The sequence below is a fragment of the Vulpes lagopus genome, chromosome 11, assembly GCF_018345385.1.
Source record: "Vulpes lagopus strain Blue_001 chromosome 11, ASM1834538v1, whole genome shotgun sequence".
NCBI classification, from domain to species: Eukaryota; Metazoa; Chordata; class Mammalia; order Carnivora; family Canidae; genus Vulpes; species Vulpes lagopus.
In genome coordinates, this window is record NC_054834.1 from 50,387,298 (window position 1) to 50,402,450 (window position 15,153).

The 15,153-nt window shown below is 42.0% G+C and overlaps 1 protein-coding gene across 2 annotated transcripts in view; it reads right to left on the reverse strand.

The window, feature by feature from the left end:
* Positions 1-15,153, reverse strand: part of TTC17 (tetratricopeptide repeat domain 17) — a 115,945-nt gene that overhangs the window by 12,913 nt on the left and 87,879 nt on the right. For both annotated transcript variants that reach the window (XM_041722570.1, XM_041722569.1), the window contains 2 exons: positions 13,102-13,261; positions 12,125-12,208 (listed from right to left, as the gene is read on the reverse strand). In XM_041722570.1, the coding sequence (XP_041578504.1) occupies positions 12,125-12,208; positions 13,102-13,261 (244 nt within the window). The remainder of the gene's footprint in view (positions 1-12,124; positions 12,209-13,101; positions 13,262-15,153) is intronic.

Here is a 15,153-nt window from a genome sequence, read left to right on the forward strand (position 1 = left end):
ATGCTTTCAAAACTATCATCTGGCTTAGACGGTTGCTATTGAGAGAGAGGCTATCTTTTTAACTATCCCTCCTCTGTAGGTAATCTGTCCTTTCTGTCTCCATATGGGCAGAGATCTTTGTTGAAATTTTTCTTCACTGATCTATCCTAAGCCCTTAAAAATATTTGGCACACAGCAGGCCTTTCTACATATCTGTTGAATGAATACATTCATGTACTCATGTTGTGGTGTTTATTAAGTGATCAGATGCAAATCCAAAATTCTATAACCTGCTTTGTGGTACTGTGGCTGGAACTCTGCAAACCGTATTTCTCCTTTGCTAGCAGGCTTCCTGTTAAGGTCTGCAAATGTGCACACAAGGAGACTGGAGGCAAGAGGAGAAGGGACTATGCTTTCTGCTGGCGTGGTGCTCCTGTCAGTGTCACTGCACTCCCAGGCTCAGCCTCACTGTATCCCATCCGCAGCCAGGCTACCTTCCCTCTTCAGAAGCAGAGGCTCCACTTGCCAGAACTCCTGTGAATGCCTAGATTTAGAAGACCCCACTGCCTGCTCATCCTAGGGGTGGGACACAGGCCCAGCAGTTGGCACCACTGGCTTACCCCAGTCAGGTGTTTCCTTTTCTCCTGTTCACCCTTCCACAACAATGTAATCAATTGTCTATTTACTCTTCTACATCATACATACCTGATGTCCTTTCTGTTTTCCTGACAGTACCTTGACTGAAATAGGTGCTTTTAAGATAGCTTTGTCTTTGCTGTTTTACTATGATGTAGCTAGGTACGAGTTTGTTTTTATTTATCCAGCTTAGAATACAGCATGCTTCCTGAATCTGCTGATTCACTTATCTTCTTGTCTCTATAATATTTTAGGTAATTTTTTTATACAAAGCTTGCAATTCACTATTCGAGTCTAATTCACCCCATGAATATTTGGCCTAAATAAATAAATATATTTTTAGTTTAAGATGTGTCAATTTGTTTTTTTAACTTCCTCATTTCTGATATGCTATTTTCTCAGCTGTGAAATAACATTTTAAAAATATTTCATAATGAGAAATTTCAAATATATACAAAAGAAGACGACATTGTTAGAACTTCTATGCACTCATCATCCAGCTTCAATGCTTATCCACTCATGGCCACTTCTGATTTTGTCTAAACTCTCATCCACATTAATTTGAAGCAAATCCCAGACTTCATATAATTTCACCAGTAAATTTTCCAATGTGTACCTCTAAAAGACAGAAACTCACATTTAAAATATAAGATTAATAAAGTTTGCTTACATTTTGAAAATTGTTTAGTATCACCAATATTCCTATTTTCCTTTGGTTGTCTTATACAAGTTCCTTTGCTCTTATAATGTTGCCACTGGTTAATGTATTCCTTAAGTCTCTTTTGATCTCTAGGGTTCATCCTCATCTGTCTTTAACATTTCTATAGAAAAATGGGATTATTTATCTTGTAGTTTTCCACTGACTGGACTCTGCTGATGGCATCCTCGGAGCTACTGAACAGGCTCCTCTGTCCCCTGCATCCTCGTTTGTTGGCAGTCAGAGGCTTGGCTGTCTCGGATTTGACTTACTGAGAAGGGGTGGTGGCCAAACACTTCACAGGTGGTAATGTGAACTTCCAAAGGTACCACACACTGTCTGAGCGTACTGGTGAGGTAGCAGCGAGTGATGATCACTGCCAGATTAGTTGGGAGCAGCAAAACTGTACTATGCTAATTTCATCATTTTCAGTTAACTAGTTGGAATATTACTATAAAGCGTAAAGAGATTTTTTTCCTCTCATCAACTCATCATTTACCCCAAAGTACAGTTCGTTTAGAAAGGAAGGAAACATGCTTGTTATTTTCTTTTTCCATTAAAAAACAAAAACAAATCTAAGTTGTTCCCATGCATCATCCAAGACCACATCCTTCATGGTGAATTTGAGGGTATAAATATCATTTAATATAGTTTTATAAATGTGATGTGTTTCACCCACTCAGTTGCTTTGAGTTTTGCTGCTCAAAGTGTTCCATTTTTGGCCAATAGGAGCATATTCCAGTTGGCTCAGAGTTCTTCTGACACAACCTTTGTTGACTTTGGGAGCTTCTCTGCTTTCCCAGACTTGGTAGAAGCCATTTCTCCATGGAATTCTGGTTCCTTTTAGTGCAAAATGGTATCTAAAGATCGACAACTGGGTGCCAAGTGTGCTTATAAATACTGGGTTACTCACTAATACTAGTTTTTTCAGCAAATTAAGGAAATGTGTAAATATATGAGAAAGTTTTACCAGTATTTCTAATTCACAACTATAAATGTTTTCTTAAACATCCTCATTCTCACACTTTTCTGTCCTTCACCCATACCTAACCTCTAGTTCTCAACATCACCAACAAAATTACTCGTTTATTTTGCATTGCATACACCTATAATCTCAGGACAATATCAATATTAACAATGCTATTACTGAAAACAAATAAGGTTTTCTTTTGTGCTTAGAGTAAATCCCATTGGGGGGATAGTTAAACAACTATCTTTTAAAGTCACTTGGAAAATTCCCCTTGATGTGGTTAGACCACCAACTGGATACAGAATGGGCTCATTTAATTTTACTTTTAATTACGAATTGCCTTATTAAAATACACAGAGTATTTGTTTCCAAAGTCAAATAGAAAAGATAATGTAGACTCAAGGAAATCTAGCTTCATGCCGAGTCTTTCTGATCCAATTTCCTTCTTCCCTCAATGGAAAAATCACTTAAAAGTATTTTTAAAAGTTACTATTCCATTTTAAAATGTTTCTCTACATATATCCCCCACCTTGCCATTGTTTAAAAAGCAAAATAGTAATCAGAGATAATGACGTTTTCCACTTTTCTTTTTTCCCCACTAGGTATATCCCGGAGATTATTTCATAGAAGTTTACAGAAATCGTCTTCATTCTTTTCGACAGCTGTAAAAGACTCCATACTGTGGACCTTCACACCCAATAAACATCCGCGGAGGACTTTTTATTTAATCAGTCTCCTGTTGCACAATTGGGTTGTTTCCAGTCTGCTATTACAAATGAGGCTATAACCAACAGCCTTATCCATAGGCTTTCTTACATTATTTTTTTTTACCATCTTAGAACTAAGATTCCTGAAAGTTGGCTACATGGGTAAATGAACGTATAATTTTGCTAGATATGGTCAATTTTCTCTCCATAAAGGTTATTCCATTTTGCATGTCCACTACCAATGTATGTATAGCAGTTCCAATTTCCCCACAGCCTTACTGAGTCTACCAAACTTGTGTATTTCTGCCAATGTCATTGACAAGAAGTATCTCAGTGTAGTTTTGATTTGTTCTTTTTCTAGATTTTGAGATAAAAGCATAGATCATTAACTTTTTTTTTTTTTTTTTAAACTAATATGCCTATTTAAGAGCTACAAACTTTCAGGGCGCCTGGGTGGCTCAGTGGTTGAGCATCCATCTTCAGCTCAGGTTGTGATCCCAGGATCCGGGATCGAGCCCCACATCAGGTTCCCTGCAGGAGCCTGCTTCTCCCTCTGCCTGTGTCTCTGCCTCTCTCTGTGTCTCTCATGAATAAATAAAATCTTAAAGAAAAAAAGGCTATAAACTTTCCTCAAGCACTGCTTTAGCTGCATCCCACAAGTTTTAACATGCTATACTCATTTCAAAATATTTTCTAATTTTGCTTGGGCTTCTTCATGGGTTATAGAGAAATGTACTGCTTAATGTCACCAAAATCGCTGAGGATTTTCCATCTATCCTTTTGCTTCTGATTTTTATTTTAATTCCACTGGGGTAAAAAAATATACTATAAATTATTTCAGTATTTTAAATTAAAAAAAAACATTTTATTTATTCATGAGAGACAGAGAGAGAGGCAGAGCCACAGGTAGAGGGAAAAGCAGGCTCCCTGTGGGGAGCCCGATGTGGGACTTGATCCTGGGGCCCCCCGATCATGACCTGAGCCACAGGCAGATGCTCAACTGCTGAGCCACCCAGGTGCCCCAGTATTTTAAATTTTAATTGAGGCTTAATTTATGACTCAGGTTATGATCAACCTGGTAAATTGTGTGCATTTTTTAAAAATGTATTTTTTTAAAGATTTTATTTATTCATGACAGACAAAGAGAGAGAGAGAGAGAGAGGCAGAGACACAGGCAGAGGGAGAAGCAGGCTCCATGCAGGGAGCCTGACATGGGACTTGACCTCGGGTCTTTAGGATTACACCCTGGGCCGAAGGCAGGTGCTAAACTGCTGAGCCACTGGGGCTGCCCTAAAAAATGTATTTTAAGTAGGCTCCATCCTAACTCGGGGTTTGAATTCATAATCTAAGATTAAGAGTTGCATGCTCTACCAACTGAGCCATATGCCTTTTCTAAAATGAGAATTGTATTAGTTTAATGCAGCTTTACATAAATGTTAGGTGAAATTTATTTTATTAGCAAGATGGTTGGGGTGCCTGGGTGGCTCAGTTGGTTAAGCGTCTGCCTTTGGCTCCGGTCTTGATCCTGGAGTCCTGGGATGGAGCCTCGCATTGGGCTCCCTGCTCAGCAGGGAGCCTGCTTCTCAGCTCCCACCCATGGCTTGTGCTCTCTGGCTCTCCTTAACTGTGAAATAAATAAATAAATAAATAAAATCTTAAAAAAAAAAAAGTAAGATGGTCCTCCATATATATATTTTTAAATATCTTAAGAATTTTATTTATTTATTCATGAGGCACACAGAGAGAGAAGCAGAGACACAGGGAGAGGGAGAAGCAGGCTCCCTGCGGGAAGCCTGATGTGGGACTTGATCCTGGGACCCCAGGGTCACGCCCTGAGCCAAAGGCAGACGCTCCATTGCTGAGCCTCCCAGGTATCCCAAGATGGTCTATATTTTTACTTTTTTTTGCCTGCTTAATTCTGCCATCTACTTAGAGAGGTTGGTATCTATTATGACTGTAGATTTATTTGTTTCTGGTTAGATCTGCCGATGTTTAATGCTTGTCTTATATAATTTGAAATTATCCTATTGGTTACAGAGTTTTACAATTTTCTATATTCCTGGTGGACTGACCACTGTATCATTATGAATTGTCTTTATCTGTAGTAATGGTTCTTGCCTTAAATTCCACATCGTGTGATGTTAGTACAGTTAAGCCAGCTTTCTTTTGATTAGTGTTTGTATATCTTTTCCCCATCTGTTTAATTTCAACCATTTAATATCTTATATTAAAGTGTGTTACTTGTGAACAGCACATAATTGGGTTCAGTATTTTAACCCAGCCTGATAATGTTGGTACTCTAATTGGAATACTTAGTTCTTTGTATTTACTGTCATTACTGATATATTATACTTATCTCTATCACTTTATAATTTATATTTTATTGTACCCATTTTTATATTTTACATATAACATATATTTCTATCATATTCCTTTTGTCTTCCTTTCTTGCTTCTTGGCTGAATTAATCAAATGTTTATTATTCCCTTTTTCCTTAACTATACATTCTTTAACTGTTCTTTTAATGGTTAGCCTAGAATTTCCAATATGGATCTTTAAATTATTCCAGACTAAAAATATAAATTATGACTTTAATTTTACTACTTTCCTGATAATGCTAAAGCCTAACACCCTGCTCATGTGTATTCACAGGAAAATTAATCTCACGTTAATCTTTTAGCTGTGTTCCCCTGGAAGTCCAATAAAGGCAGCATGTCAGCTATGTTACCAGGCAACACGGTTAGGGTACAGATGACCTGACCACTGCAGGTGGACTGGGAGGACTGTGACGCTGCTTGTCCGCTGATGGAACTCTTGGACTCTAGACCCATGAGACTGTTAAAAAAGGTACTGGTTCCGACATGGAACTTAGGAATTCTAAACCAGGGTTGTTCCCATACTCACTCATGGGGTCTTGATCCCTTATCCCTGAGGTGTCACTTGGGGCAAGGGGCAGATAACTGTCTCTGGGACTGCTGCCAGGCTGCTAGAGGGACTCTTGGAAAAACACATGAAAGGCTGTACTGCTGGCTTACTGGGTTTCTATTCCACCCTCCTGAGTGAAGGCAAGCCCACATGTGCCGTACTGAGTTATGCGAGTATAAAATATTTATCTACTGGCCCTAAATCCACTGGCAGTGGATACTGCAAAGTGGTAGCAGCAGCGGAAGGGACTTTCACATCCTTGGTTCAATGTGGCCCAGGCACTGTGACATAAAAGAATGCTCAGGGGGATGCAGATGAACTGAAGCCTCAGTGGGAGCCAACTTTCTCTGAGGCTGATCGCAGAAGTTTGACAGTGGTGTGATAGAGGACAAATCTTTCCCTTGTGGGACTGGATGAGAGCAGGGTCAAACTTAGGCAGAGAAAAACTGCCCACTCCCCCTGCACCGGTCCATGAAATGGAACTGACCAGAAGCGCAGCTGCAAGTGGGCTGGCTGGCAAAAATGGCATTGCCTTGGGGTAGTTGATGCATTTGGGTCAAACCAGGCACTGACGCCTGGCAGGGGGTGGGGAAGAGCTTGAGCTGGACTCCGTGTTTGTGACTGGGGCGGGACTAGACAAGAGCTTGGAGCGGCTGGGTTGGCCACAGATCTAATCAGCATGGAGTGGTGCCCACGAGCCCCTAGCTGGGGAAGTGGGGAGAGAAGGGGGAGAGTGACTCTGCACCAGCACAGAGGTCAAACAGGGCTATGTGGCAACCTGGCACACGAACCAACTGCACTGGCAGTGGCAGCTGCATGGTGCACATGTGGGGTGACAGAGGTTTCTGAGCATCACATGTGGCAGTGACCTCAGTTGCAACCTGGGGCAGCTTCCCGAGGGTTCTGATGGTGCGTATGGATTTAACCCTAACACAGGGACTGACCAACATCCTCTGCTGACACTTAGTGCAAACTAAAAACTCCCCAGGGAGACAATTATAGATGGGTTTTTGAAGAAATAACAAAGGATAAGGACTATTTTAAAATAAAAAAGCAAAAAATAAAGCAAAAAAAAAAAAGTTGGAAGCAAAGAGGATATGGATATGTCCTTGTTCTTCTGTGAGCAATAAATGAGAAAGGGGTGCTCTGCTTTGTCACCTCTGTCATTTTCTAAGGTCGTAGTTTGAAAATGTGATCTTTGTTCCAGCAGCATCACCCCAGCAACTTATTAGAAATGTCCATTTTCAGGCCTGACCCTAAGCCTTACCAACTCAGGAAGCTCAGCAATCTGTTGAGTCTAAGAAGCCCTGCAGTTGATTTTGGTGTACCCTAAAGTCTGAGAGGTATTGTATTAAAGTTAGAAACTCAAGGTCATAAAGGTTGGTCTGTGAGCCCCAGTAGAAATGGTTTCTAGATTAGCCTTCTAGTTCTATTTCCCTGAAGACCTAATAAAGGGGGAATGTTAGCCATTACCAAACAGGAGAGTTTATGTAAAAATGATCTCAGTTGATAAACTGTATCTGGATGAGAAGAACTGGAAGTAAACTGTAAACACCTCACGGAAAGGCAGTTTTGAGTTCTGAGCGTCACGGTTCTTATAAACAGCGATGCCCTTTCCAGGACCCAAGGGGTTTTCATAAAAGATACTCAATTTTGTATGGAGCTCAGGACATCTGAGCCAGGCTTGCTCCCACAACGTATCATTTGACTTGTTCCCTTGCACCTGAACTCTTCCCAGCCAGAGGACACGGGCACGCACTGCAGCTTTCTGGTCATTGGATCCCCCTTTCCTAGGCAGCTGCCTGGCCTTGCCCTCTCAGCAAACCCTCTCTGCCCTCAAGGACAAAAGCAGGGTCTCGGCGTGAAGGCCCAAGAGCGGGGATGCCCGCAGGTGCTCCAGGGGCCGGGCCTGGGCCAGAGCAGCTTTCCCAGACAGTTCAGTCCCAAAGGCCTCAGGGCAGGCTGCAGGCCAGGCCGCTCTGCCCCCCCCCCCCGCCCCCGTCCACGTGGGCTCCGACCAGGAAGATGTGCTAGCACATGGTAGCCTAGGCGGTGATAAATACCTCAGACGTCCTCTTGCAGCAAGTGTCTGTAAATGTTGTGGTTATTTTCTATCTTACATGGTCTCGAATGTTTGTATTTCAATAAACCTCTACCTCTTCACACACACACACACACACACACACACACACACACACACACACACAAAAGGCAGGGAAGGGTGGTGGGCAGAGAACGGTCCCTGGACTACGTAAGGCCTCACTCTGGAGGTACACACTGGATGCTGTTGCACTTTCTTATCGGAAGAAGCTACTGCTGTTGCCCTGTGTGGTCATACTCATTTGTATTTAATATTTACCCTTTCTGTTCTTCTTTGCTCTTTCCTGTTTCCATCTGGGATGGCTTTCTTTCCACCCGAAGAAATTCCATTAGTGATTTTTAGGACAAGTCTTGTTGGTAGCATTGCTCAGCTCCTGGTGGTCTAAAATCTTTATTTAACCTTCATTTTTAAAAACAAGCACAATTTCCATAGAGAGAAAAATGCTCAGATTTTAAGTAAAACACTCGCTTTTGACTACCAAAGACATGAATAACTTCCAACACTCCAGAAAGTCCTTCCAGGCTGCTTCCCAGGCAACCTCTGCCCCCACGAAGCAACCACTGATCTGACTTCTATCAACACAGGAGAGTTTTGGCTGTTCTAGGATTTCATGTCATTGGGAATCGTACACTATGCACGTTTTTTGTGTCCCACTTCTTTTATTTGCAAGTGAGCTTCATCAGTATGGACGTTGGATCCCTCCAGCTGAATTCATCGTGTAAATACGGCACGCTTCATCCATTCTACTGACTGGCGCCTCACCGTTTCTTGGCTATTATGAATAAATCTGCTGTGAATGCGTTTTAACAAATATTTTGTGGACATGTATTTTCATGTCTCTGTGATAAATATCTAGTGGTAAAATCCCTGGATAGTGTATGCTTAACTTTTTACTAGCCTACCACACTTTTCCAGAATGTCTGGACTATGCTACACGCCCACCGGCGACGCGAGAGCTCTGGTTGCTCTGTGGCATCTTCAGCCTTTGCCGTTACCACCAACCTTCCTCACTTTTGCCCTTCTAGCACTAGTAGTGCTTCCTGCTTCAAAGTCCCACTATGTTTTCTGATGAGTGTCACTGTATCACCTTTTTTTATTGTTTGCTGTGGTATATTATTTTCCATCTTTACACTTTCAATACTTTTGTACCTAATATTGAAACTGTTTCTCTTATGAGCAGCATACAGTTGGATCAAAAAAAAAATCCATTCCATACAAAATGCTTAAATTATAAAATCTTTTTTACTTAACTACTGATATGCTTGGGTCTATACTTCCTATTTTACCATTTGTGTTCTATTTTTATGTGCCTTCTCCTTTCCTGACTTTCTTGAGATTAATCAAACGTTTGTATTATTCCATTTTCCTTCTATTAAATTACACTGTAAAACCTTTGTTAGTAGTTAGCCTAGAGCTTAAAACTGTATTCTTACTTATCACAGTCCCATGCAAATTATTACCTATAGTACTCGCTGACACCAATTAAACCTTAGAACTTTTAAACTGCATTTATTTCCCTCCCATCGTCTGTTATTGTTACCATGAATTTTAAGTTCCACGTAAAAGTGAGGCGCCCCAGGGTACTGCAGGTATGATTTTGTACAGCTACTGTTCATTTACATTTTGGTTCTTGGAGTTCTTCATTCCCTCTTGCATGTCGACTTTCTATCTGGGATATTTTCCTGAGAACTTTTTAAAATTATTATTTCAGTGCAGGCCCACTGGTGCCAGATTCTCTGAATTTCGTTTCTTTGAACTCATCTTTATTTTACCTTAATACCTGAAGGACTCTTTGGCTGGCATAAAATTCTAAGCTTGCAGTTTTTCTTCTTCCAGCTTTAAAGATCTTGTTACACCGGCCTCTGGCTTCTATCATCTCTGTTGAGATGCTGTCTGTCTCATTCTTCCCCTGAAGGGACCCATGGTGCGTTAAAGATGGCCATGCATTCTTTGTCACTACCAGCAGATGGAGGACGTTTCCCCTGCCTTTGATTTTGAGCAGCCGCTAGCACTTGGTTGGACGGAAGTGGTGCTGTTGGTAGTTCTGGCTACGCACAGGCTCTACGAGGCCTGCGGGGTTTTGCTTTCACCCTTGTGGAGTCTGGAGCCCTCAGGTAGAAAGATCCAGCTACCCTGCCGGAGAGATAACCTAGAGAGACACTCCCAGCGGCGCCCAGCTATTCCAACCACTCCAGCTGAGGTATCAGACCTGTGAGTAAAACCTTTGGTGGCCAGCCCCTGATAAGTCTCCATGTGTCTGCACTTGCACGAATGACTCCAAGTCAGACCAGAAGAAATGCCCAGCTGAGCCAACTCAGACTGCACAATCTTGAGCAAGTAACAGTTCTGTCTGAAGCCAGTAAATCTTGGGGGTGGTTTGTGAGACAGAAATGGATAACTGAAATAGTGTTTGCTATCCAGAACGGACTGCTGCCATAATAGAAACTTAGCACCTGTGGTGTCAGTTCCAGGCCTGGGTTGAATACAACCACTGAGCAGCAGTGAGACTCTTAAGGGAGGCTGAACAAGCATGGAGGAAATCGCTGTTGGAGGCGGGAGAAGGGGCAGGCTTATCTATTGACAAAACAAATGGTGAGGCTTTATCTTGGAATACAGAAAAAATACCTAACAAAGTTGTAGATCTGGCCAGGAAGACTTCCAGGAAGAATGCTAAAGTGACAAAGAGTTTTTTGAAAAATCCTCTCAAGTAAGGTATTAAAAGAGAGAACTTAAACAAGAAACTGTGCAGTTCAGAAATCTAGAAAAAAAATATTTTCAAGCTGGGACTTGCAGGGTTCGAAAATGAAACTTTTCAACTGCCAGTTTCCCCAATCAGCACGAGGTTTTAAAGTTATAGAAAAAAAAAATCCAGAATGTTACTAGTAAAACTATGGTCTTGGGGTCAAGTTCCAACCAGAAGCACGGCAGTAAGACTCTTTGTTCCTCCTGCCTCAGAAGTATGTAAGTCCAGATGTAAGCATCTAAGACTCTCTCAGACAAAAAGTATCTATAAATCTTAAGGGTATTTACACCCTGGACTCCTATTCCCGGCAGAGAGGGGCCTTGTTGAAGAGACATGGGGTGTGGGTTCTGTCTGGAGTGACTTACGGTTTGAAGGTCCACAAAGTTTTTTAAAGGAGTTGTGCCAGTTTGGACTATAAGGGAGAGAGAGAGGTGGGACGCGAGATGAGTGAGCTCTTCAACTGCAAACACAGGCCTTTCTTACGGAAAAGAAAAGACTATTCTGAGAGAAGGGTCAAGTATTGAAAAACAGATTAGGGAATAGGGAACGTAGCCCGGGAAACCAAAATGGGCCATTATCAAGGAATATTCCTTGTAACTCAAGTCATCAGGGGAACTGCTGACCTATTGCCAGATGGGGTTCAGAATCGACAGGGAACAGTGGTCACTCTGTCTTTCCCATTTCTTCTCTTTTAGACTATCATGACTACCCTGTTCCTGCCATACTATTCATGTCGTGTTGGAAGCTGAATTGATTCTCTCAATCACTAGATTATATTACCGCTTTAACATTATATACTAATAACATGGTTAAGAGATACTTAACCATAAAGTAATTCACTTTAATTAAGAAAAAACCTAATTACATAAATATCACACAGAAACAGATGAATATTCTTAGAAACTGTGTTATATGTTCTCTAGGCTGTATGAAAATGCATTCGCAGGTATTTTATTTCATGATTTCAAGAGAAGACATTTAAAGTTGTGTTTTCCACCCACAATCTGAAATACCAAATATTCTTCACCACCAGAGGAACATGTGACTTATATCATCTACTGAGATGCCATGGCTCCCAGTACTGCCACCTCTAGGTACCCATGCTAGAGTAAAGAAGGCAAGCCTGATTAGGTAGGTTTCATCATGGAAGGTAAACAAAGCAGCCAAAGAGAGTACTAGCCAAGTGATGGAAAAAGTAATGGAAAAGTGATGGAAGCTTTCAGCGTGGGGTTATTCGACGTCATCACTTTAGCTACCAAGTGCTGTGTAACTAACAGAAGAGGTAAGAAGAGTCACTCAGTGGCAAATATTTGGGGAAAGTTAGAAGGTGGACAGTAGTTTCCAACTTTCCTACGGGGTGACTTACCTTTTCCAAAACTTTGGCAATTCGCGTGCCAATCTGTTCGAGTGACTGCTGTGGATATTGGTCTTTGCCAAGGTTTTGCAATACCTGGTGTAGGGAAAGATGGCAGGTGAGAGCAACGAAAGGAGCAGGATCTAGGTGACACTGCTGACGCTGAGCTGGATAATACAGCACAGAAGCAAATGGTTGCTCTGGGGGGTACGTGCTGTGGTCCTGCTGGAAGGACACTGTTGAAGACACGTGTCAGCCATTACAGCATCCTTTCGGTCCCCTCCCACTTAACAAAAGCTACAGACACGTAAAACACAGGCACTACAACAACATTAGAAAATAGAGTAAATAAAGAAAATTAAAACCATCTGTAATCCTGTCACCCAGATGCAACCACCATTAGTATCTTACACTCGTCTTCCAGATATTTTTCTGAAATACTATGTGCATACACATACTACTTCTCACAGAGTATGGGATCCCAGTGCATACTATCACCTATATTTTCACATAATCTGAAGAATTCTTCATGTCAATCCTACATTTTCCTTGGTAGCTCCGCTACATACTATGCTGTATCTGTACATTTATTTAATAAGTCCTCTATTCTTAGATATTTGTGGTATGTTTCTCCAATTTTCCTTCTTGGTATACTGCTTGCTAGGTATACGCTGGGTCTGCTCACCTTCCTTGCCTTCTTAAGAATGCCAACAGGATGAATAAGCCGACCTAAATGTTTCTTACAAGAGCACCAGTCTGATGGCAAGCAGAATGCTATCTACCTTGAGCTGCTAATCAGAATTAAAATTTGCTGGCCATTAAAAAAAGCATAACTCAATCCCATGACCTGAAAGAAATTAGGCCGGGCCTAAAGCCTCGATGGCAGTCGGCTGAAAAGGCAAAAAGAATATGGCCTGGGCACTGGGCTGCCCTGCACCATCACTGTGGGCCTAAGACTACAGACGGGCTGAATAAAGCTGAGCACTCACCTCTGTTAACTGACTCTCACCCGTGTAGTGCAGGCTGGCTCGGTTGGAAACCCCGTGTAAGTGGTCCAGCGTGTGCATGCTCGTGGGAAGATTGCCGTTGCAAAGAGGCTCCATCGCTGGCTGCTGTATTGGAGTGGCAAAGTCTATGTGTTCTGTGATGCTGAAAAACGGAGATTACCCCATTAGCCATGGAAAATTTGGGTGGGTGGGGGCAAGAGTTTTAATAATCAGCTGATCGTAACTTTAATATGTTACCAGGACGGTCTGGAACCACAGAATCACACAGTGAAGAGACTTCAGATGTCATTTAGTCTGATGTTATTTACTACAAGCGTCCAGTGCTTAGCAATAACTATTTGTTGAATGAATGAGCAGAGATCACAGCCCAGGTCAAAGGAGCGGTGTTGGAATCTGAGTCCTGAACTCAGTGATTTCCCAGTCCACTCAAGCTGCTTCCTTACTATGTACCATCTGTCTGGTTTGGTCACTGCCACTGGCCACGTTTTCTCATTGAGGAAGATTTAAACCAGGTGGGTTTTATTCTAGGACTTCTCCTTCCAGGGTACAGACAAGTGATAAATACCCACAAGTGGTTCCTATCTTTTACTTTCCCTTTATGCACAGAAGCACACCCCACAGAAAAAGTTACCTAAAATTTAAATAGTAAACTTGATTATTTTTTAAAGATTTTATTTATTTATTCATGAGAGACAGAGAGGCAGATATACAGGCAGAAGGAGAAGCGGGCTCCCTGCAGGGAGCTCGATGTGGGACTTGATCCCGGGATCCTGGGGTCACGCCCTGAGCCGAAGGCCGATGCTTTAACTGCTGAGCCACCCAGGCGTCCCTAAATAGTAAACTTTAAACAGATGTAGCTGTTCAATGCATCTCTGCTTTAAGATGTAAGTCCTTTTTGTCATCCCAAAGTGGTCATTTTCTTGCTCTATGTAGGCTAAATGTTACACGCTAGCATATATGCTGATATGGCAAAGTGGCATGGCCAAATTTTATTTCTAACTATTTAAAGGTTTCATATATTAGGCAAACATTCATTCGTTATTTACTCAGAGCCTACTATCTGCCACACACCAGAGCTATAATAATTTACAAGACATACCCAATCCCTGCTGTTACGGTGTTCATGGTCTAATGTGTGATTCAATTATTACAGATGATATAAAAGATGCAAACAAGGTGCAATGTCAGTACACTACGGGTGGGGGTTGCATATATTTCCCCTCTGCTGATGGAGGAAGGAGGTGGTTAGTGAAGGATTCCCTGAGGACATAAGATTTAAGTCATGACCAGAAGGAGGAGTGTGAATGAAGCAGGTGGGAAGAAGGTGGAGGGAACATCACCGCATGCAAAGGGACACCAGGTGTGACGGCCCCGACAGGAGAGAAGGTGGAGGTGAGGACAGAAAGACATGTAGTAGCAGATCACGAAGGGCTTTATGGACTATGGAAAAGAGCAATAAGAAGTTATTAGAGCATTTTAAGATTTGACTTGTATTTGAGGAAGGAGTCTGAGTACTGTGGGGAGAAGGGCCTGACTAGAGTCAAGTGTGAATGAAGCATGAGGCCCAGCCAGGAGGCTCCTGAGTGAATCAAAGCGCAGACGATGGTGATCTGGTTTAAGGGGGCAGCAATGGAGATGGAGAAAAGCCGAAGGCTTTGAAAAACACTCAGAGGGTGGAAGTGGTAAGAATGGGCAACAGACCGGGTCCAAGGGTTAAGGGACAGGGATCCGTAAAGATGACTCCCAGGTTTCCAGCCTAAGTGCTGCTAGAACTATCCACTAAGAATAAGAAACAGGAAACACACAGAACAATGATTTTTTTGGAAGAAGAGTGGACAAAAAAATTAGAAGTCTGGTTTTCCTGAGCTTGAGGTGTCTCACAGGTATTTAGGCAGAAGCCAGGAAGATAACTGGACAGATGCGTTGAGGAAGCTGAAGAAAAATCCAATCCGGAGATTCAAATTTGAGAGTTGTCAATATACTGGTGGTGATACAAGTTCTGGAAGCACGTCGGTCTGACTGGGAGTGATTCCA